At 34.6% G+C, this 23,880-nt stretch overlaps 1 protein-coding gene across 1 annotated transcript in view; it reads left to right on the forward strand.

Moving 5' to 3' along the window:
* CSMD3 (CUB and Sushi multiple domains 3) overlaps positions 1-23,880 on the forward strand; it is a 659,839-nt gene that overhangs the window by 542,654 nt on the left and 93,305 nt on the right. Inside the window, exons 40-47 of the mRNA XM_010577127.1 lie at positions 1,041-1,250; positions 5,458-5,646; positions 9,195-9,372; positions 12,340-12,485; positions 15,151-15,231; positions 16,378-16,491; positions 22,380-22,568; positions 22,964-23,110. Coding sequence (XP_010575429.1) covers positions 1,041-1,250; positions 5,458-5,646; positions 9,195-9,372; positions 12,340-12,485; positions 15,151-15,231; positions 16,378-16,491; positions 22,380-22,568; positions 22,964-23,110 — 1,254 coding nt within the window. The remainder of the gene's footprint in view (positions 1-1,040; positions 1,251-5,457; positions 5,647-9,194; positions 9,373-12,339; positions 12,486-15,150; positions 15,232-16,377; positions 16,492-22,379; positions 22,569-22,963; positions 23,111-23,880) is intronic.

Here is a 23,880-nt window from a genome sequence, read left to right on the forward strand (position 1 = left end):
CTCAGGAGTTTGTATAAGTCTACCAATTCCTGCACCCCTCCCAGTACGACATACCCCTGGTTTACGATCTTATCAGTTGCAAAGTCCAGGTTGATCTTCCTGGAAATTGTGCCTGTAGTTTCTTGACAGCCCATCAATGTGACTGACAAGGTTTGTTTCTTGTCATTTGCTCCACGTTTGCTTTGTCAGGTCTGTGTCTTTGTATATTTTGGTTTCTGGTTTTCCCCTTTTCCACTGGTTTCCCAATGTAAATTCCCTGATCAGATGACCTCACTGGAATAAACATTTTCACACTCTCACTTGACCTCATCAGTTAGTGTGATTGACCAGGTTTGGTTTTCATCACATCCTCCTTCAGGTTGGTGTCCCTCTATCTTCCTCCTTTTCTTATTTTACCTTGCTTCATTGAAAAATGTCCTTGACCAGATACCCTTAAAGGAGCAAACACTGTCATTCTACATACCCTTACAATATATGTGATACATATTATGTGCAAAATTTTTACTGTGCCTCGTTATTTTTTATATATATATATATTAATATATATAAGCTGAGAAATCAGTTTATGTGCAACTGAAATGCAGCTATCTCTGGGGTAGAATTCTGTCACTAGATTTTTTTAGGTGTGGCACAAAAAGCATGTTTTCTTTTAATAGAACTAGAGACTATTTTATGCAATTGAAAACAGGAAAGCTTTAACTAAAATGAATGTATTCAATGTTCAGAACTGAAATTTGCCCTAAATGCACAAACAACAAACTTTGCCAAAAAGCGGCATAAAATACACTACAGTTCAATGCCTTAGATCATGTTAGTATTTCAGTGTTAGCATTTCTTAGCTTGCCAGCCTCTCAGAATTAGTAATGCATGAGGAGAAAGAATGCTTCAAACTGAATTCCATGGACTGCATCAAGGAGCGTAACACATGCATTTCCACTAGTTACATTATTTTCTGATATTAACAGTGTAAAATGTACATACTTTATTCTCCTTCCTGGTATTGATACTAGTGGCTTTTATTTACTGACGATGTTTTTCAGGTGTCCATTTGCAGTTTGTGAATTTCTCAACGGAGACCATACATGATTATTTAGAAGTTAGGAGTGGATCTACAGAAACTAGCACTGTTATTGGGAGACTAAGTGGCCCTCAGCTACCAGCCTCTTTGTTCAGCACAACTCATGAAACCAGCTTATACTTTCACAGCGATTACTCACAGAACAAACAAGGATTTCATATTGTATATCAAGGTGAGATTTTGACATTCTTATGTGAGAATAGGGTGGCTGTTGAAGGTTATTTCTTTTTTTGGCATTTCTAAAAGATAAACATGAAATAAAAGATTTTGTGTGTTGCAAACCGAAGTGTTATGCATCAAGATCAAACAGAAGAATGCAGAAAATTAAGATGAAAAAGGAAAAATAATTGCATATGCTCTTTAAAAAGCAGTTCAAATGTAGGCAAACAGATAATTTCCCATATCTGAATTTGGTTGGCATATTAATTTACATTGCCTGGCTTTACAAAGTAAGCATCTCTATTGTTTAATCTTTGTAAGCATATGGGAATCTCACTTTTGTGTCTTGGGTTCTGGAAGGGGAAGAACTAAATATTTTTTTAGAGTACTGGATCCATGTAGGCTAGTACAGAATAATGCCAACTCAGAAATCTCCAAATCGATTTTATTTCCTAGTTGGCAATAGCGCTGGAAGCTTCTTGTTCTGTTGTACCCAAGTAGGTCATGCTGAGCTGGTGAAGACTGCAAGATCATAATTCTATTTATATAATTGCAGATTCATTTAAAAGGGGCTAGATCATCACTGTTCACAATAAAAGGTCAAATGTATATTTTAAACTATACCTGTTTTCATGATAACATCGAAGGATGATTTAAAGAGTTTTTACTTTAGAGCAGTCTCCTATTATTCTTTCAAAGGTAACAAGTCCAAGTTGACTTGAACTCTATGTAACATTCTGGAAGTGATCCACTGTAAAAAGTGTTAGCTTTTAAAGAAAAAGTCAGTTTATGACTTAAATTGGATGCTAAGATTTTATTCACTTATTATTTGGAATATGATACAATTTGTAGGAGTAAGGGAACTTTAAAAACTACTGCTAAGAGAGCAGTAAAAGACTTGTTCATTCCCAGTTCTGTGATAAGAAGTCAATGTTTCAAATCTTCTTGGAAAAGATGTGAGAGGCTTATTTTCAAATCTTACTTGTTTGCTATCAAATCTTTGATATTCATAGTTCGTTACAGAGCCTTTTAATTCTTCTGAGAAAACCAAGTAAAATTATAGACAGGTTTATTTCTCCTCTTCCTTAAAAATAATGTAAAAACAGAAAACCCCTTGTCATGGTTTAACCCCAGTCAGCAACTAAGCACCACACAGCTGCTCACTCACTTCCCTCTCCACCCAGTGGGATGGGGGAGAAAATTGGGAAAAGAAGTAAAACTTGTGGGTTGAGATAAGATCGGTTTGATAGAACAGAAAAGAAGAGACTAATAATGATAACACTAATCAAATGACAATAGTAATAATTAAAGAATTAGAATATACGAGTGATGCACAATGCAATTGCTCACCACTCGCTGACTGACGCCCAGTTAGTCCCCGAGTGGTGATCCCCCCGCTCCTCCCCACCCCAGTTTATATACTGGGCGTGACATCACATGGTATGGAATACCCTGTTGGCCAGTTTGGGTCGGCTGCCCTGGCTGTGTCCCCTCCCAACTTCTTGTGCCCCTCCAGCTTTCTTGCTGGATGGGCATCAGAAGCTGAAAAATCCTTGACTTAATCTAAATGCTACTTAGCAACAACTGAAAACATCAGTGTGTTATCAACATCCTTCTTATCCCTAACTCAAAAACATAGCACTGTACCAGCTACTAGGAAGACAATTAAGTCTATCCCAGCTGAAACCAGGACACCCCTATTGGATCAGAAAACAGCTCCATCTAGCTCGGTACGGTATTTCCAAATGGCAAAAAGGAATGCTACTTAGCAGCACAGAAGCCTAGCTAGTTTCTTTTGTAGTTTTCCAGCATCCACAGTTGTTAGACTTAATTCTATTAATGTGCGATTTGATGGCATTTTCGCATTCAGACTTTCCACTGTCTTCATGATATTTGTTAACATCTGTCCATATCAACCCCAATCTTTTTCCCAAGAAGCCATGTTTAGCCATGTGGTCAGTAATGTTATTCGTTATTATAGGCTGTATCATATTACCATGTATAGAAGTCAGACTCACTGATCTGTAATTTCAAGGATCCCTCTAAAGATAGATGTGAATTACATTGGGAAATCACCACTCCTCTAGATCAGATCTTGAAATTATATGATACGTATCTTGGTTCAGCAGCTATTCTGGGTGAAAGTCATCTGCTCCTGGTCCTTTGTCTTACCTATTTAGTGTAGTACTTTTGTATTTACTTCAAGTTGATCTAGTGCTTTATACCTGCATAATACAAGCACTGCATCTGGTTTGAAAATCTCTACACCATCTTCAGCAGTAAAGATAGATACAAAGAAGGTATTGAGTTTTTCTCTTGTAGCATCCTAATCCATAAAAGTCCCTTTTTTCTCATTTGTCATGAACTGTCCCACCAGTTCCCTAGCTGACTTCTTGCTTCTGATGTTGTCAAATAATTTTTTTATGATCAGCTGAGTCATCTTCTGCAAGACATTTTTCAAATTATTTTTGCTCTCTTTATTTTCTATTTAAATTTGACCTGCTATGTTTTATGATTTTTTGGAAAGGCAGACTTCCATTATTTAGATGCCAGTCTTTTCCCTATTGCAGCTTCTTTAACTTCCTACTAAGTCACACAGGCATTTTTCTGAACCACCTTAGTGTTTTTTTATTCTGAAGTGTAGAACATGTTTTACCTGGTCTTTTAAAGTAGTGTCAATTAGCAGATTCTAATCTGCATTACCTCATTTTTGTATAATTTCCTTTCTAGAAAATTGAATATCTCTGTGCTAGGTTTATTTTACTTGCTCCCTCCCAGTACAATCAAACCGCATTATGACTGCTATTATTGAGCAGCTCTCCCATGAAAACTTCTCGAACTAAGGCTTGAGTACCAAGCTTGTTCAAATCTAAAATAACATATTTTCTTGTGGGCTTTGCAACTGCTTGTTCTAGGGAACAGTTATTTCCTGCATTCAAAATTTATTTCTTCAAGTCATCCTGGTAAGGTGGATATTTGGGTAGTCTGTTACTACTACCTGTTGTATATTTGTAGGTTCTCTAATTTTACTTAAGACGTCCTGTTCACTATCATTTTCCTGTTTAAACGTCTGTAGAAGCAGCTCAGTACTACTTATATTTCTCGAGGTTTAATTTCCATCTATGAGTATTCTGTAGTGCTTCTTTTTTTCCGGTAGTATTTTTCTTCTATGGCTCTTAATATAATTTGTAAACAACAGTGCTGCTCTCCCACCTGGAAGTCTCTGCCGTCTCAGTCTTGGAAAGGTGGTCACTTGGCAACACTGCATCCTGCTGCTCTATGCCATGCCTTTCACTTCAGGGCTCTTGGTTGGTTTAAGCATTCTAGATCCTACCTCCTGTGTTTTAGGCTCCTATAGTGGTGTGAAAGGGCTTCTTATTTTGGCCCTTGTTCTGTTCCTTGATACTGTATGCATCACTCAACATGCGGTGTAGGCTACCTGATTTGCTTTTCCTATTTATTGTAATTCTGCTGTTTGTCATTCTCCTGCACTTTTTTTAGAGGTGCATTGGCTGTTAACCTCCTCCCTGTCATGGCATCACATCAGTCTTCTGTACCTGTTAGTTTTTTCCCATGCTTCTAGTTTAGATACTGTTCTGCAGTCTTTTTAATTTTCATTGTCAGCAGCTAGGATCCATTTTGATTAGGGTGTACTTAGGGTGCACTTGGAAGCAATTTGTAGTCTTAAAGAGACAGAAGTGGCCTAACTTTTTGAAGATCTAAGCAGAGAAAACACAAAGTCTAAATTCCTTTCTACTCTCTTCTTCTCTAGTGCACTAGTCCTGTACTTACTAAAATTAAAAGATAAAATTAAGGGGCTAGTCTCATTTTTTGCCTTCATGGACCCTGTTCTAAAAACCTGTAGGGTAGGGTGTTGGGTATTTTTTTGTTTACACACACACACACACACACAGACTTGTTATCAAAGTGTAAAGAACATAAGATCATTTAAACTTTGGTTGTAGTATCATGTTCTCCTTATGAGGTTTGGAATTGGAAACTAATTTTTATGCATATTTCCAGAATTGCTGTGGGAATATTTCACTGTGATTCTCCTGGTGTAAGACCAATTATTTTGACTGTCACTGAGATGGAATTTAAGACATACGGGATGTCCATGATTTTTTAATTTTATTCTAATGAAAAGCTTTTATTTTTTAAGTAATTGGAATTTGTATTTTGCTTATTTTTTCCCCATTATTATTATTTATTTACTTCAGCATATCAGTTACAAAGCTGTCCTGACCCTCGACCATTTCGTAATGGTTTTGTTATCGGGAATGACTTTACTGTGGGACAAACAATTTCATTTGAGTGTTTTCCTGGCTACACATTAATTGGAAATTCAGCTCTGACTTGTCTTCATGGCATCAGCCGTAACTGGAATCATCCTCTCCCCAGATGTGAAGGTATGTTCTGAGTGACCCATGAACCCTTCATTATTTGTAAGACTTCCTAAGGACTATTAACTGAAATCATTTCAGCTTTTCAATTTATAGAGACATCTGTTTTTATTTTGTGGTCTTTGCAGAGGAAGTATTCAATTTTGCACATGAATATTTTTGCAGAGATACTGAAACATTTCATGGAAATGTGAATTCTCTGGAAACTTCTCTGAGCTAATACGTTTATTTTTGGAAAGTTAAGCTTAAGGTCTGGAGTGTAGAGACCTGTGCTGCTTTTTAGTCTAGGTGGTGCTACGGAGTAAAAGCTCTGCACTTAATCAAGAAAAAAGAATAAAAAATTCAGTTCCCCAACTCTGGCCACTTATGTTCTGTCTCATCAGTTAGAAAGAAATGTCAAAGGTGGCATAAAGTGCAGTTGTCCTGTGGTCAATGCTGTGTGAAGTCCTTGCTACATATATTTTTTGTGAATGGAAAATTTTTTAAAATTATATTTTTTAACCTTTTACATTTTTTTACACTGATATGTTTGCAGAAGGTAAGCAGATTCAAGGAACTGTGGCTTGTACATAGCTGAAATTTTAAGGAGACAGAATGAATGTATATGAAGTTTCTGTAATGGTGTTTATCTTATCCCTACCTATGCTGAAAGTAACCTGTACCTAAGCAGCAGGCCAAAGAGGGTCAGTCATCCAGTGTTATCAGACTCTGAAACAGACAAAGATGGATGTTTTGGTAACACAGAAATCTCTTTGAGAAATATCTGTGCACCGCAAAATCTGTTTGTGGAACTGAGGGCTGAATTTTCTTCCATATGAAATAATCACTTTCTTTTGGAACCTCCAGGTTTGTCACAATTATGGCAACATTCAGACAGCAATGTTAGATTCCTGGAAGAACATAGACACAGTGAAGATACTTCATATTCAAAACTGTCATCCCCAAATCCTACACTCCTGGGACCGCAAGATCTAAATGCAGTTAGCAATTAAGTTATTGACTGTAAAGTTCTCTGTATGTCTAGACACGGGTTTCCACAAAGATGAGATCTGTACGAGGTGTTGGATGCCAACTTTCATATGCCGTGAAGACCCTCCACAGTTTCAGGAGGGGTATTCAGGACCTGAGTTAAAGGCCTAACTTCCCTCTATATTGAATGGTAAAAGCTCGGCATTAAGAATGTGATCCTCAATACCAAGCAAGTTGAAGAGGAATGCCTGGGGGGAAAAAAAAAAAAAGCCACATTCTTTTCTGGATTTTTGCATTATATTGTGAATCATCTACCTAAATTTAGATACTTAAATTAGAAGCCTCATTACTCAGAATTCCTTCTGGAGTCAGTGAGCCACTGGCATTTCTGGGTGATGTGGTAGCTAAATTAAGACATATCTGATACTGAATTCAGAAGGAGAAGCCTTATCATATAAAAGACGGATGACACCTACACTGTCTTTTGAAAGGGGAAGAAGTTAATTCATCACAATTAAGTTTCAACCCCCATTTTCTGCATCCTGAAGGAATAGTAATGGTTCATGTCTTAACTGCTAAACAGCTTAGCTTTTCCCTATTACTTAGTTTTAGCTGTATTTTCTGTGCCCCAGAATCAAGACAAATAATTTACTGAATTTAGTGATTCTGTTTCTTTGAATTACCTCATTGGAACCAGGAATTTAATTAGTAAATTCTAAGATGTGCAGAGTATGTTGCTGTTCTGAGTATCACTTTTGATGAAGTTCCAGACAGTGGCTGGAAGTTCTTTGTTTCTACTTCATGTGGTATGAAAAGATGCAGATAAAAAAATCAACCTAATTGATAATGGAGATCTAACATGTGCTGTGCTGCTTGATTACTGCCAATGTTACTCAGCTCCCAGAGAAATTTCTTAAATTACAGGGGGTTTTGTGCAGTTATTTACTGTGGTATTTTTAGTAAAGAGTTTTTGACATTTTTATATGCTACTGATGGTTTTGATTTTTTTTCTTTATTGTTGAAGGAAAAAGATAATTAGGTATCTTCTAGTTGCACTTGGTTTGATTTGAGATAAAGTGCTTGTGTTCAAAAGCATTAAAATAAAGTGGACTTTTTTGTATACGCCTAGTGCCAGAAATGTAGGTATGTTTTAAATTTGTATTTGCTTTAATATCTTTATTGTAAGGCAGTATATACTGAGGTTTGTTAATGCCTCAGACTTCTTGAAGCAGACAGTCTGAATCAAATATCTCTAAACGGGGTTCCTGTTTAAACATTTTTGTTCTCTTCTCCTTGCATCCTCATGCACCTAAAATCCCTCTAACCTGTGCTCAGCACCATCTAATACTCTCTGACCCTTCTTAACTCATGTCCCTCACTTTCATCCTTTCAGAATCTATTCCCTCTCCTTTTCCGAGAAATCTCACTGTCTGACAGTCATCAGCCCATGTCTTCACTCCCCTAAGACCCTGCTGCAAAATCAATTCTGTCTGCAGTGTTCAAAAACCCTTGAGACTTTGAAGCTAAAAGCTGAAGACAATCAGTATACCAGCTGTTGAGTCTGAATGGATGAGGTGTGACTATGAAAGTCTCCTTACCCTACAGCTCCTCACCAAAGTATATGTATAAACCATAACACATGCTTTACCTAAATACAAACAATGCATAATTCCTATATGTCAAACCTATATTTCCAACAACCTGCTCTCTGGTTCTTAAGCATATTTTAGGGAATCTGAGTTGCCATTACATGTCCATTTGGGGTGGAGTGGAGAGGAATGTGTGCAAAATAAAGCAAATTATACCATTTTAGGCTTTGCTTACTTATCCAGAACTAGGCTTCCAAAACATAATTTCCCTTCTGTAATAACAGGGTGGTGTCATATTCAACATGCATCTGAAACCTCTGTGGAGAAAAGTGTACAGTTTGGACAAATAGTTTTCCTGAAGGTAGTAGTTATGAAAGTCCAAAAGCTGTATGGTCAGTCTTGCACTGTATAATGTCTAAAATTAGTGCACTTCAACAAGAATTACAGGAAGGATTCTTACTTTGTCTACCATAATTTATCTGAGGAAATGCAAAATTGCTATTCATACTGTTGCACACAATATTTTCATTTTCAAATTCCCCTCTAATTTTCCCACACACATCCTGCATCAATTTAGCATATCTCTTCTCTCGCCTGATAATTTTGTTTGGATACCTTCTTGTGACAATAAATGAAAGCAATTAATGTGTTTCACTGCTAATTTGTAGCTGGTGTTTACACAAAGCCATAACAAAATGGTTTTCAATTATGCAGGGAATAATTTAATCCAGTGTCTAAATATTACTTTAGTTACAGTTCTGATAGCATTTCTGACATCAGAATTACTTTTTTTTTCTTTTAGGTTTGACCAATAATATCAAAATAGACTTCGGACTCTGCAAATATCTCAGTAAAATCTATTTTCTATAAACAGCAATGGTTTTACATAATCTAGTTATAGCATACCAAACATGTTCAAAAGTATGGCTTTTACATGGTTTAAGAAGAATGTGAGAAGCTTCTAATATTTTTTAAAAACAAATGTCTTTTTTATAGCCCTCTGTGGAGGAAATATAACTGCAATGAATGGCACCATATACTCTCCAGGATACCCTGATGAGTATCCAAACTTTCAAGACTGCTTCTGGCTTGTAAGGGTACCACCTGGGAATGGAATCTATATCAATTTCACAGTTCTCCAAACAGAACCAATATATGATTTCATAACTGTCTGGTAAGAAAACACTTGTGGCATTTATTTAATCTTCATGTGACATAATGCAACAAAGTATGAATTAAAAAGAGTGTATTTGTGATTTCTCCCTTGACACTGGTGTTCTGTCTAGGGGAAATGAGTGATTTGCACTAATCTGTGTTTTCCAATGTACCGTTCCCTCTAGATAGCACTGGACATGAAGTTTCGTAGTCCTTGTCTTAAGAATTCAAAGACAATAATAGTGTGCCTCAGTTTCTCGATGAAGAAGAGCGTTCAGAAGTAGGCTATGACAGCTTATCAACAACCAAGAGAAGTAATACTTAAGAAAGGAGTGATAATAAGCAGTTGCAGCTGTGTATTACAATGTTTAGAGTGTTAATACAAGAAACTACAGCAACACTTTCTTCATTTCTTCCAGGCTGGCTTCTTTTAAACTGACAGTACATAAAAGGAGAGACTCTATTTGTATTTGGCTATGACAAAAAGAGTTGAGCTAACAATAGCTGTAAACTATTTATATATATATATATCTATATAGAGAGAGAATTATATTCTCTATATACCTGAATCCATGTCTATCATGAATCTTTCAGATGATGAAGCCCCCATTTTGCTTAGTTGCGAAGTTGGTAAAGGCAGGAGGCTGTAACCAAGTATAACAGCTCCTGCAGTAATCTTGAAACTGTTACCGGGGTGTCTCCTAGACATTTCAATAGTGGCTAAGACCTTTTAGGAGCTTGCCTAAAACAATAATCCACTGATTATTGAATCTGAAGATTGAAAATCCACATGTTGAGAGAGTAGTCTTGTAGTCTGAGTAGTGCAAAGTAATGAGAGGCAATTTGGAATATTAATTATTCATTTTATGTTTTCTGTTGCACAGAGATCTGATTTGGATTCATGTAAATTCATATAACTCAGGATTTCATTCCTACTTTCCTAAACAGTTCTCTGCATTCTTTTGTGATCATTTCTGTAGGTTCTGGGTTTTTTTCATCTTATGTTCTACAAACTGTCTTGTCCTGCATCCCAGATACTTGATTGCTTTGCCTTAAAGTCTAACCAAAATTTGATCAGAGTATGTACCCAGACTATTGCCCTGATAAAACTCAGATAATTTTGAATCCCTTTAACTCTTCACCACTTGTTTTGTGTATCAAATTTAGGCTGACACTTAGAATCTTTCCTGAATTAAATTATACCTTTGTGCGCATACAGATGTCCTTTCTCTATTTCATCCCACACAAACTAGAACATTACTGTCCATTTCTAGTGCTTCTTCTGTTCAGCTCTTCTTTTCTACCAAGTGATTTCATGTGCTTTCAGTTGTACTCCTGGTTGTGTTACAAACTTGGTTCTTACAGTAGAAGTAATTGTATATACCATGACAAAGGTAAAACCTCAGTTTTATTTCATTATGTGTTCTTTGCTGATTGTTTTTAGATGTTTTGTATCCTATTTAGATTAACAACACTTTTAGGAGAATGTTCTGAAATTAAAGCATCTATTATGCTATTAATGTATATATCATGCATGTCGTTACTTATGTATGATTTATATACCTGTATAAACTGTATTATGTACGTGATGGCTATATAAATAAATAGCTTATGACACTTCTGGGATATTATTTATTCACGGAACTGATCAGAAATTTTGATAGCTGTTTTAAATGGAAAAAAAAAAATTCTTGACAATTCAAATGCTTCTTCAAATCATACTATCTCCCCAATAAAACAGAAGGGTGTGGGAAGGTGCAATGTGCAAGAATTTGGTGAAATGTATTACTGGAAAATTTTCAAAACAAAAAATACTCATAATTTTATTTTGAAATTATTTTCAGTTAAAATATCTTATGCCAATAACAATTAGAAAATTTAAACTTTTAATGTTCATCAGTTCTGATCTGGAAGGAAGCGAGTAGGAAAATGCAATGCCCTTGCATCATGATTTTGTCCTCTGTACAGTTCCACTATTGTTTAGTACTAACTTTGATTTAATTTTTCTACTGAAATGAAGTAGCAGTGACCTTACCAGCAGTACCTGTATTGTCTAAATCATAATAAATAGTACAAAATAATATCAATCAATGTATGTGAACAAGGATTTAAGAAATCAATCAACTGTGTGTCATACTTAGTTTTGGTTAAAACTACCAACATTTATATGAATGTTTACCTGTGCCAGAGACACAACCATTTATATAAAATGCACTGCACAACTCTCTCAGCAAGAAATTGATTCAGAAAACTCTAAACTACTCATAAAAACAAACTTTAAAAGAATTCTTAAGTGTCCATATTTACTATAAATTATAAATTATAACACTTAATTGGGGGGGAGCTAGGTTAAAAAATTCTGACATTACAGAATTTCTAAAAGTAGCATCCTTAAGATAATCATTATAAATAAAATCTACATTTATAAATGCCCACATGCAGATTTCAAGTGAAATCTTGTATTCAGTGGAGTATAAGCATTTTGTTTTTATTTTTAATGAAGCCAGTATTCACTCGTCTTTTAAAAATTAAATAGTATTCATCTCTTAATTTTCCTAGAAATGACCAAAGTCAAAAAACTGGGCAAGATGAGCAGTATTAAGTTTGTTTATTTTCTGATAGCCACTTTTGAAAGCATAGATAAGTAAATATGAGCAGAGCTAGTGGCAGGAAAATGAAGTAAGATCACAAATTGAATAATTTTGAGCTTGCTGCAATTATTTAAAAATAAGAATATTACTTCCAAAAGGTGGTTGAATGGAGCATCTTGCTCTCTAATAAATTTTGATTGTCCTCGAATCTACTACCTGCTATACTCCAATCCGCATACAGTATTTCAAAAGGCTTTCAGCCCTATCTGATTTTATGAGATTCATGCCTTTCAGAGTAATCTAGAGAAATTTTACTACATTATACTAAAATTTGGTTGGAGAAATTAAATTATTTGGTTTTGGTAAAAAAATCTTTTTGTATCTGTTTGTCTTAGGGATGGACCAGACCAAACTTCTCCTCAAATTGGACAATTTAGTGGCAACACTGCATTAGAATCCGTCTATAGCACTTCCAATCAGATTCTGATCAAGTTCCACAGTGACTTTACTACCAGTGGCTTCTTTGTACTTAGTTATCATGGTAAGTGTGACAAATTGCACATTTTCACTGTCTGTACTGATTACTGCAGGAAGAAAACTCATGAAAAAATTACTTTAATTACTTTTTTTAAGAAGATTTGCTATTACTGATATGACTGAACACCACTAGGGTAACGCAAACATATGGAAGACTAATATGAATGATGAAAACAAGCTATTTTCTTGACCAGATATTAAATTTACTGGTGGTAAGGCCAAAAAAAAGAATGCACTGTGAATAGACATGAGCAAAGAAGGTAGCATCAAGACCCTGCAGTTCGAGGTGCTCATCTTCTCACTGCTTACAATGCTTCTAAAATTCCTTTGTAATCAAAATGGGGGTCGTTAAATTTCTAGTAGATATTTAAATCTTTTGAAGAAAGTACTGTTATTCTAGAGATTTCAGTGATAGTGAACTATACTGTGTAGTTAACATTGCCCTTGAATTAAATGAACTAAATACTGACTGACTGAAAATGCCTAAGTATTAATGCACCAAATTCTACCTCTTTTTGTAGTCATTCAAAACTTCTGTGGCCAAGTGTTCTCTTGCATTCCTATCACTACAAGGGAACAGATTCAGAAGCAAGGGTGTTTCAGGTGCTCTGTGAATGCCTGTTGGATTGACTATTCCAGGAAAAGTGGACAGACTACAGTCTGTCTTCTGGATCCTGGTTAGATTTTGAGAGTAGAAAGCTTTCTTTTTGACTTAGTAAAGACCAAGGTGAATACAGATAGACAAAACTGGGGGGATCAAAGGAACTTTAATCTAAACATAACAAAACAAAAAAGACCTAAATCCCACAATGAAAAAAACAGCATCAACAGTAGCTGAATTGATTATGGAGTAGACACCAGTAGGATTAGGCAGAGAGAGGTCAGAATTTTAATTCCAGATCTGGGCATCTAAATGGCCTGTAGCAGTTTGTGAAGGACAAACTGACCCTTTGTGGTCAGCAATATATGAATTGGCATGTATTGATATGTATGAATATATGAGTAAGTGACCAAACACATGTAAAAATGTTCATACCTAGTAATAAAGTGTCTCTAAAGACCTTGATCTCCTTATACTTGATTCTTCTGTTATTGTGGAAATTGTCATTCCACAAGTGTGGGCTCTAGTGTGTAATAAAGATGCAAACTGAGCAGCACAAAGGATTATTCATGGAGAAACTTAAACACTTTTTGGACTGAAGTTGTCAAGATAAATAAATCTCTTAGTATCCCTGAGTCTGTGATCCTTCACGTCAGCTACATACAATTTATAGCAATAACAGCAAGGCACTGAGAGGAGTCAAATTTATTTAAAATAGATAATTTGGGGATTAAAATCAATGATACCCCTAAATCAGAGAAATTCCAGATAAATTATATGAATTGTTTATTTGAATCCATTTTTAAATTATGCTGGTGACTTTTTTAATATATTTTTAAAGATGCAAATAGCACAGCTGTTCCATGTTTGTTTGGTGTGGTTTATTTTAAATTACTTTATCCTAAGGCAGGATGTTAGCTTTCTGACTCACTGATTTAATTGGCTCTTCATTATGCGATTGACAAAAAGGAGTGGAATAGGAAGATGTCAAATATGGGTGACTCAGTAGCAACAAAAGATCTTACCTGGATAAAATATAAATGTTATGATTGATAAAAGTTTGACCAGTTCGATTACTAAAGGATCCAAGTACAGGAAGTAACAAAGATGTGTATAACTGAAGCTGAATCGTCATCTGCCATAAGTAGATGGTGTTTCCTTGCTAATGAGAGATGCTATAAAACAATGTTATATGAAAATGTAGTATCGGTGAAAACCAGGCATACCTGACTCATTGATCAGCCTGAATGTACATCTTAAAACATGGAAGACTACACTGTCAGTAGAAATACTTCAGTGTGATTTCTTTGGCTGGATTCAGATTGAAAGGAATTTCCTCTGTGTCCAAACACAGGCCCATCCTCATAGGTTCTCTGTAAAAAAATAAAGCTATATAGCTTCTGCATACTCTTCCTACTTCTCTTCTTTATCATTTGTTTCACCTAATTATTTTGCCTGGCTGTTGCATACATGTGTTAAAAGTCAGAAAATTATTTCATGTGAGATTTCAAATGAGAAGTTTGAAAGCAGAATTATTCTCTGACGCTGTCTGCAGGTGAGATGTGCTCCACAACTATTCATTTACTGGGAAATTTCACTTTCAAAATGCTTCTGTCCATCAGTTATGCTGCCTCTGGGTAGAATCTTTTGGATTCTAAAACTTGCCTTTTTACAAAGTTTCAAAATGGAAGAATTCAGCAGTAAAAATGTATTGTATAAAAAGAAAACAAAAAAACCCAAAGATTGCACAATACAAAAAATATTTGCTTTTCAGGTGAGGTTACTTAAGTGAGAAAATTGGCAACCACTTCTAAGCTTCTTAAGTTATTTATGAAAAGGATTTTGCCACTGAAATTAAATAACTGAGAACACAGATGCAACTTCCCATTTTTCATTAATTTTGATGTTCATATGTTTCCTTTCTTTTGATTTTCTTGAAAGTTCCAAAGTAAATGAATGGATGTTTATTTTTATCCTGTTAATGTGGGTATTAACTCAGTTATGTTTGCATGGCTATCTTAACTGTCTAAGTATAGGAATGTCAACTGTGTTTTCTTCCTGTTTATAGCCTATCAGCTCCGGGTCTGCCAGCCTCCAACAAATATACCAAATGCTGAAATTCTAACTGAGGATGATGAATTCGAAATAGGTAATATAAGAGAAAATAAAAGCAACATTTGTTTCAAAAAAAAGGACTGGGATGCACAGAAATTTCTTACTTTTCAGGATGCAAATCATGCCTGTAATATGTTAGTTTTGCATTTAAAAGTAAAATTTTTAAGAAGTCATTCCTCTTCCGTGTACTTCCTGAATCCCATCTATGTTTCAGAGATCACATATAAGTAACAAAGTAACTTTCTAAGTAACTTCATTTTAAAATACATTTTTCATAATTTTTAATATAAAACATTTTCCTATATTGAAACAAACTAACAAACCCCACAAAAAACCATGTAGACAATGATATATTCTGTACCAGCATTAAGGTTCTGTGACCTGAAGGGTAAAATCAAATCTGTAAAAATTAGGAGGATCTGAGAAGAGGATGACGTTCTGACCTTCTAAGACCTGTTAACAATATTACTTAGCCACCTATCGTTCAAAGAAATATGACTTACATGGTCAGATGTGAGATGTCTAACCAGCTGGTTTTGCTCACATTATGGCACATAAAAATAAATTTATTTTTATTATATACCAATATTTGTTTAGTTTTGTTTTTTTTTCTTTTTCTGCTCTGTTACCAGGACCAAAGAGAACTGCTTGTGTACAATGTACAAGTTTTTACTTTTATTCATACATAAAACTATATGAATTTTTAATTTCTTAATTTAAAAATTATAATTGCTTATTCTCACCATGCCAAATTTAGATATCATCAGCTAAATCCAGTTCCTATTTAATTTTTATTCCCTCAGGATTGTATGGGTTACTGACTTGATCTTATCTCTTTATTTAGTTCCATCATGGTTATCCAATGAATTATATTGCTTAAAGCTTTGTGGACAGATGGTTCACACAGCATCAGTCAAACCCAGACAAATTAGCAAACTATCCAACTAATAAGCGGTGGAAAACAGTGATAGATGTAGCATAGTGTGCAACACAATGCTCATTTACCACATTTCTTAGACTAATCAAAGTTGTTTATGCCAGAGGTCATTTAGCCCATTATATATGGTGGTGAGAAACTTCATTAATCAATAATGTTTTCAAAGCTAAAAGTCCCAGTTAATAGCTGTTTAATGTTTCTTTTGTTTGTTTGTGTTTTTTCTTGTTTTGTTTTTCCAAACAGGAGACATAATAAGATACCAGTGTCAACCAGGCTTTACATTGGTTGGTAATGAGATCCTGACATGCCGACTAGGTGAAAGGCTTCAGATGGATGGAGCACCACCTACCTGTCAAGGTTTTTCTCCTTTTTCTTTTCCTCCTGCCTGACCAGCTGAATGGTGATCCCTTAGATACCCTCCACTATCTCTTTAGATAAGATGGCACATTGAAAATATTTCAGACTTTTTGATGCTATTCCAAATATTATCACAGTTTGTTATGGTGAATATGTGTCAACTATTAATGCAAAATAATTAGTAATGTTTTAATGACTTTGATGAGTTTAAAGGACTGCTCTACTTTGTGAAAATAATTTCAAAATATTTTTTTGGAGGGAGTCTAATAAATAATGTGATATTTTCATTTTATCTAGAACATAATAATATGAAAATTTATATGGAAATTTTAAAAAACATAGCATGGATTTGGGTGAACAAAGCCACAACATCATTTTTCAGTGCAACTTTAAGTGCTTCCATTTTTATTCAGTGTATTTTAAAGAATAGGTTTTCTGTATGTGTGCGTGTATGCCTGTGTGTGTTCACGTTTTCCTTCTTTTATTGAAAACTGTGAATAGAGAGATACAACACTACCTCACTGTTAAGGTTGGAACAAAAGTAAAATGCTGCCAACCACTAACATCACCGTTTAAGCCAATCTTTATTAAGTTGACATTTGATGTGTTATGCTGCAATAGAATTTTTCCATCATTTTTGAAGAAAAATGCGAGAGTTTTCTTTATACCAAACCAATTAGGGAGCTAATGGAGATAAACCTTGCACATGATTTATTTAAAAAAATGTAATCTTTTTAAATTTTCAGTGATGGGCAGATGTTTATTTTTTCTTACTAATTCTTCCATTTATTTCCAGAAAGATAAATAAGGGCATACAGTTATAAACATGTGTGATAAGGTATTTCAAGGGAAAAAAATAAAAAAACCCCACAGCTTCATAAAAGTGTAATTTATGTAAACAAAAGCCATTTTGAATCCTGCTAGTTGTTGTGATATTCCTTCGTGATCCATCTACTCCTGAGCTTAATATTCTAACATCTACTGCAAGATTAAAATACTTTCCCAAATCAGTCATAATAAATGAAGTTGATTTACATTTGTATTAAATGAAAAATGCTGCCATCTGGGTTTTCTACCAATCAAATGTTGGTTGTTCCCCCCCAGCAATTTTAATTCATTAGCATATCTATAAAACACTAATGGTGAAAGATTTATTTGGAAATAGTAAATTAATTGTGAATAAATCTACTACTTTTACAAGTAAAGCTTTAATATTTGACTGTTTCTTGCTAATTTCTGAAGTTTCAAACTGGTGCACAATTTAGTTTTTATGGATTTAAACATCAGTGTACTATTTTTTAGAACTTAAGTGTGACTACAATGTTCAACTCAGTTTTCAGCTGAGAGCTGGAAAAGTACTGTCTTATAATTATACCCCTTTCCTGCATTCCTGTAAAACTGGAATGGTCAACTACTACTGCTGAACAAACTATTTTCCCCTGGATATATGCACAAAACTATGCAAAAGTCAAAATAATTTGTAGCAGTAAGTCTAGTTCTTAAAAATGCAAAGTCGTCTTGAATTGTGAGTTTTATAAGAACTTTAACACTGATAATTTCTGAAATTCCATGCATTTATTTAGGTACAAATGTGTCTAGGAATAGCTTCCAGCACCCCAATTTAAATTAAAATCCAACTTAGCAGGGTCATAGCATGTAACGGGTGGAAAACCACGGTAACCTCCAGGCACTGCTTTAAATATTAAAATGATGTCATAATAGATAGGACAAACAGAGACATATTTGCTGATCCTGAGGCATTCTCTCAGCACATGTTGCTGAAGGCATATTTATATTCATTGCAAGACCCAAGACAAAAACTCAGGAATGATGACTTCAGTTACCATAGTTAATCTTTCCTCTGTCACATATAAATGCTAAATATTGGATCAAATACTAAATATTAAATCAGTGCTCTTACCATTTCAGTTTAAAGCTGAATGCAATTACCATAATCTTCAGAACTAGTACACTCAGAAAATTAAAAAAAAAATAAAAATCAAAGGAATTAGTTAAAACATGTTTAAAACGACCTTTCAAATTGGCCACCTAGAATAAGCAGCAACATAATTTTCTCTTGTATTTTTTAATATATTGTGTAAGTTTGAAGATACCAATATGTAAGCTAAATTTCAATATTGAAACCCAGATCAATAGAGAGCTCTGTGGAATATAGAGGCAGCAAAATTGTATGCCTAAAATTTATGGCTTTCGTGATTTTAGTATACTACACTGGTTTATGTATAAGCTACCATACTTTAATTGTGTAGGATATAACACATCACATAAGAGTCAGTCTCAAGGAATAAACTCAGCTCTTCTGTTGGTTCATGTTTGTATTGGTATACTAATTCTTTTCACCAGGCAAAGCATATGTTTATTGTTAGACTTCATAGTGTTAACTTCTGTTGCCTTAACCTTGTGCATACATTAGACACTTTAGCCAGTGTTAAGTGTATTTTGGTTGAATTTTGCTTCAATTTTTAACTTGAAATAAATTAATACCCACATTCAACATTCATTTATTTATTGAATCTAAAGGGTGCTGCTGAACAGAATCTAAATAACAATATTAGGGGTTTGAATCTATTGTTTTGCAGTAAAGATGTAGTGGTCAATAACAAGGTATTCCTAGGAGAAAATATTGAAACAAATCTATTTAAAATTTTATTTTGAGATTTTAATTGTTACAGGTTAGTTTACACCACATTTAGTACTATTTAAAACTGTGTTGCCTTTTTTTCTATTTTTTATCTGATGTGTATCAGTTGGATGAGCATTTCTTAAAATTCTTGAAGATTTCCTTCTTTAGATCAGAAAATAATCACTAACTTCCACAACCTTATGCCAATGCCTATCATCTTCTTCTGTTTAAAAATAGAGTATTTGCCATATGCAACATGTAACTTTGCCCTTAATTTTCCTTGAAATTAGCTTCTACTTTCAGGATCAAATGAAAGCTTCAGAGTAAGAAGATTCAGACTGTATTTTGCATCGTAATTAGAAGACCCTGAGAAATTCTTCAATGATGACTCAGCTATATCTCAGCTACATTAGCTCAGATTCATAAAAAAACCTTAGCTACCCGACTCCCAAGGGAATCCTTTGTACAGAAATAAGCCTTTAAGCTCTCTGTAAAATTCCTGAGGGATGTTTACCTGGAGATCCTGAAATTGAGTACAGTTTGCAAAGCAGAATCATAAGGAGACAGCAAAACTAGCTGTAAATAAACTAGTGCAGCCAGATGACTATGATGCTTTTCCTGCCTTCTGCTACACCTCTGTGTGTGTGTTTATATATATGTATGTACGTATAAAGCTTGAGAGGATCAGTTCTTTCATTTGCTTGAGATAAAGTCTGTATCACAACTGGCCCAGCACTGTAGTTTGATAGCCAGATTCTAGCCGTAGGAGTTTTCTCATGTGGAGTGGAGGTGTTATATTCAATCTCTTCTTGATTAACTGAGACAAACACAGGACATGAGAAACAGCTATTTAAATTTAGCAATTAGATGCTAATTTTGAAAGTGAGAGATGAATATTTTAAAATATATGGACAGATTCCTTTCTCTTTTTTAATGTCTGGTTGGATGGGGCTTTGACAAACCTAATTACTGAAAGATGTCCCTGCCCATGGCAGGGGGTTGGACTAGATGATCTTCAAAGGTCCCTTCCACCCCAAACTGTTCTATGTTTCTATGATTCTTATGAGTTTTGTTTATGAAGATGATTATTCTTTTTATCTCTCTTTCTCTGCTTTTCTGTGTTCTCTTTCTCTCTTCATAGTCTGATGACTTTTTCCCCATAAAAATCTGATTTTTGTATTTAATAAGCCAATAATATTTTCTGTGTTCTTGAGAAATCCAAGATCCTATTATTTTCTTGTGTAACTTGTAATGGCTCAGTACAAACTCACTTTCATGTAAGTGTTAGTTGTGAATACAAAACCCAGATTTTAAGGTTCCTGTTTAGCAGTGTTCAGTTCTGAATAAACTCTAGGCACTTGTTCATATATCATGAAGCAAAACCAGTTCCTGAAAAACATTCCAATAACATGGCAATATCAAATATTTTTATTTAATGAGACAGTTATTCTGTGTACACCTAGTGAATCCAGATAAATTCAAAATCAATCCTCTTCATCATATTTTTAAACACCATTTTGCTCAGTTTCAGCAACTGCTTTAAATAGTGGTGATAGCAAAGTAGCATTTATCCTACTAGCATCCTCTATCCGTCCTGAAACTATGACAATTAAGAATAGCCAGAGCTGCTATGTATTTTCCAGCACACCTGTAAGTGGAATATTAATAACTTCAGAATATGATGTGGAATAAAAGAAAAAAATAATTCTTTAGAGTAAGGTGAGGGTCTGTCAGGCAGTACATGCTGAAGAAGTCAGCAGGGATAGAGCAGGTGTCTTTATCCCTGCAGGAAACACTCTCATGTTGTGGGGTCTAGCCTCTCCCAGCAATGTTTTAGAGAAAAGGGTAAAGCATGTTCCTTTTCTTATTTCCTACCACTAAATTTGGGAAAAAGGCTGTCAGTAATTAAGAACTTCAGATTTTTATAATTTCTTCTTCAGCTGACTAACATTTACTCATCAGGGAAATAGTCTGTCCCTGTGTTAGAAGGAGGAAAGTATCCGATTGTCTGCGCTTGAGAGTTCACTAGAAATGTGAATGTATAACGAAAATTCTCTCATACACAGATTTAATAAAAAGGAGGTGGTTAGTAGATATAGATTCAGTATGCACATAACATATGAGAGTTACACATCTGTTACGCTTACCAAAGAACTGAAGGATGATGAAGAATGTGGAGTTAAAATAAATACATCTATATATCTCAGGGTGATATTTGGATTTTTACTTTTAAGTGAGGCAGAAATTGCCTATTTTTTTTCCTCTTAATTTGATCTTTATTTCCTCCAAAAGTGTTTGTCATAGGGTGAACAGTTGTACTTGTTTTTAAAAGGAGGATCAAATAGATGAATTACCCTAAGTCATTCTGAAATTCTCCAGCCCATTCAGGATTATAATACCAACATCTTGACTGATAGTCATAGGCTTTGATTTTAAGAACTCTTTTTTGCTGCTTCTTTTGGTAAGAGGTAGGAAAGAAATGGGACTGTATTAGGTGAGGTGAAGGAAAAATAGAATTCCAAGTGTTTTTTAATGCATGTAAAGGCAAAAACCTAGCATTTTCTGAGGTTTCTATGAATCTAAAAACTAGGTAGTTGGATTAGCACAAATCATATTCTTGTCTAATTAGTCCTACTGGGCAAGAAAATGTCAGCCTGAAGTGTGTCTTATATTTTCTACACGAAAGGCCTGATGTCTGAATAGTGCCTATTACATTGTGTGTAGGTACATCAATGTCCTTGGAGCTTGATTGAGGATCTCAAAATTTAGGTGCTGCTTTATACAGATTTTGGGAAGGATTGATTACTCTTTATTTAGAACCTGACAACCAAAAATCACAGTGTCTTCAAGTTTTGCTTTCAGTGCAAAAATTTACCTGGAATTATTGCTGACAGTAACAGTAACATGAGGGGGAAAAAAATGTCTATGGTTCACTTTCTGAACAATGCAACAGTTTAGTCCTTAAGCACAGCCTACAAGAATATCTTATCTTCTAGAGCATGAAAGAAGAAAAATGTCACAAATTGATAACTTCCAAGGGTTGCAGGGATTATTTTCAAGATAAACATTACTTTAGCTTTTTTTTTCTACTAACTGACTTTATTTCTAAAATGTTGTCAGTCTTTCTGTATTTATGGAAATAAAATGAGTAATGCAGATCTTTTAAACTCAAGAAAATCTTGCCAATCACATGAATCAGAAATAGTGGGCTTTAGATTTTTTTATCACTCTTTCTGTTTCACAGTGCTCTGTCCAGCCAATGAAATGCGTCTGGATTCAACAGGAGTAATACTGAGCCCTGGATATCCTGATAGCTACCCAAATCTCCAGATGTGTGCATGGACCATTACTGTGGAAAAGGGTTACAATATCAGCATGTTCTTCGAATTCTTCCAGACAGAAAAGGAATTTGATATACTTGAGGTGTTTGATGGTAACTATAGGATGCACAAATTTAGATGATACTTTTTATATATGTATTTTTACATTGCACCTGTGTAATCAACATTGTTTATGTACCATAATTTGTCAGTATAAAAAATCTTAAATAACCTATTTGGACTTTTTGTGCTAAAAAGAACTGTTGGATTACTGTGTTTCAAAATTGTACTGCATTAATTATGTTTAGAAATAATTTTGTTTCTGAACAAATACGTACTATCTAGTACATAACATGTAATGTCAACTGCCATTTTTAATTCAGATTAGTTTACCGTTTGCTTGGAGGATGTTTTCTATGTATATTAATTTTATGCATATAATTTATTGTATGTTATTTTAAACTTTGTAACTCCCTTTTTTTTTTTTTTTTTCCTTCCTTGTATCAAGGACCAAATAGTCATAGCCCACTGCTCATTTCTCTCAGTGGGGACTATTCGTCTTCTCTAAATATAACCAGCAATGGCCATGAAGTATTTCTCCGGTGGTCAGCAGATCATGGCACCAATAAAAAAGGTTTCAGGATAAGATATATAGGTATGTAAATCAGCCTTTCCTTAATGTGCATAAAATTTCAATATGGAACATATTTATTTATGTGAAAAGGGTATTTTTGGTAACATTAATTGCCAAGACTGAAAGGAAATCCAATGTGTTTTATATATGAACATGATGATACTGATCTTATGAGGAAAAAAAACCCCGCACACCCTAAGTAGAATGTATGAAACACAGGTGCTCTGTAGAGATTTAAGCAAATGTTTCCCAGGACTTTGAAATGGCATAAACCAGTCCCAAAGATGAAAGAGGCAGCATCCCCCTTCTCCCTCCCATAATTTATTTGCGCTCATGTGCCTCTGTTCTTCATACTGGATATTTATGCAATTCATCATTAACACTTTTGGTGGGACAGAGGAAGAGGAGGCAACAAGGCAGGAGTGAGCAGCTATAAGGTGGAAAAATGCGAGACCTTGAAGGATTGAACTCTTTAATTTAAGGTTCAATGGAAGCAGCACACCGTATTAGAAGAGATCAGTTAGTATGTCAAAAAAGCCAACAATGTGTGTGTATGTTATTAATTCAGATGAACATATTTATGAGTAGTGCCTGAAGATGATACTTAACAAAGATTGATTTTTATATAATTGCTTTTATAGAATTACTATATTATATCCATTTTACAGGATAATAATATTCATTAATCAAGCTAAAGTAGATCTGTTGCAATTTACAGCAATTACACAAAATCTATATTTGATTTTTTTATCGTGACCAAAGACATGAAATACACAGAATGAAAAGTACTG

This window comes from Haliaeetus leucocephalus, unplaced genomic scaffold (genome assembly GCF_000737465.1).
Source record: "Haliaeetus leucocephalus isolate CR32 unplaced genomic scaffold, Haliaeetus_leucocephalus-4.0 Scaffold555, whole genome shotgun sequence".
In the NCBI taxonomy this organism is placed as follows: domain Eukaryota; kingdom Metazoa; phylum Chordata; class Aves; order Accipitriformes; family Accipitridae; genus Haliaeetus; species Haliaeetus leucocephalus.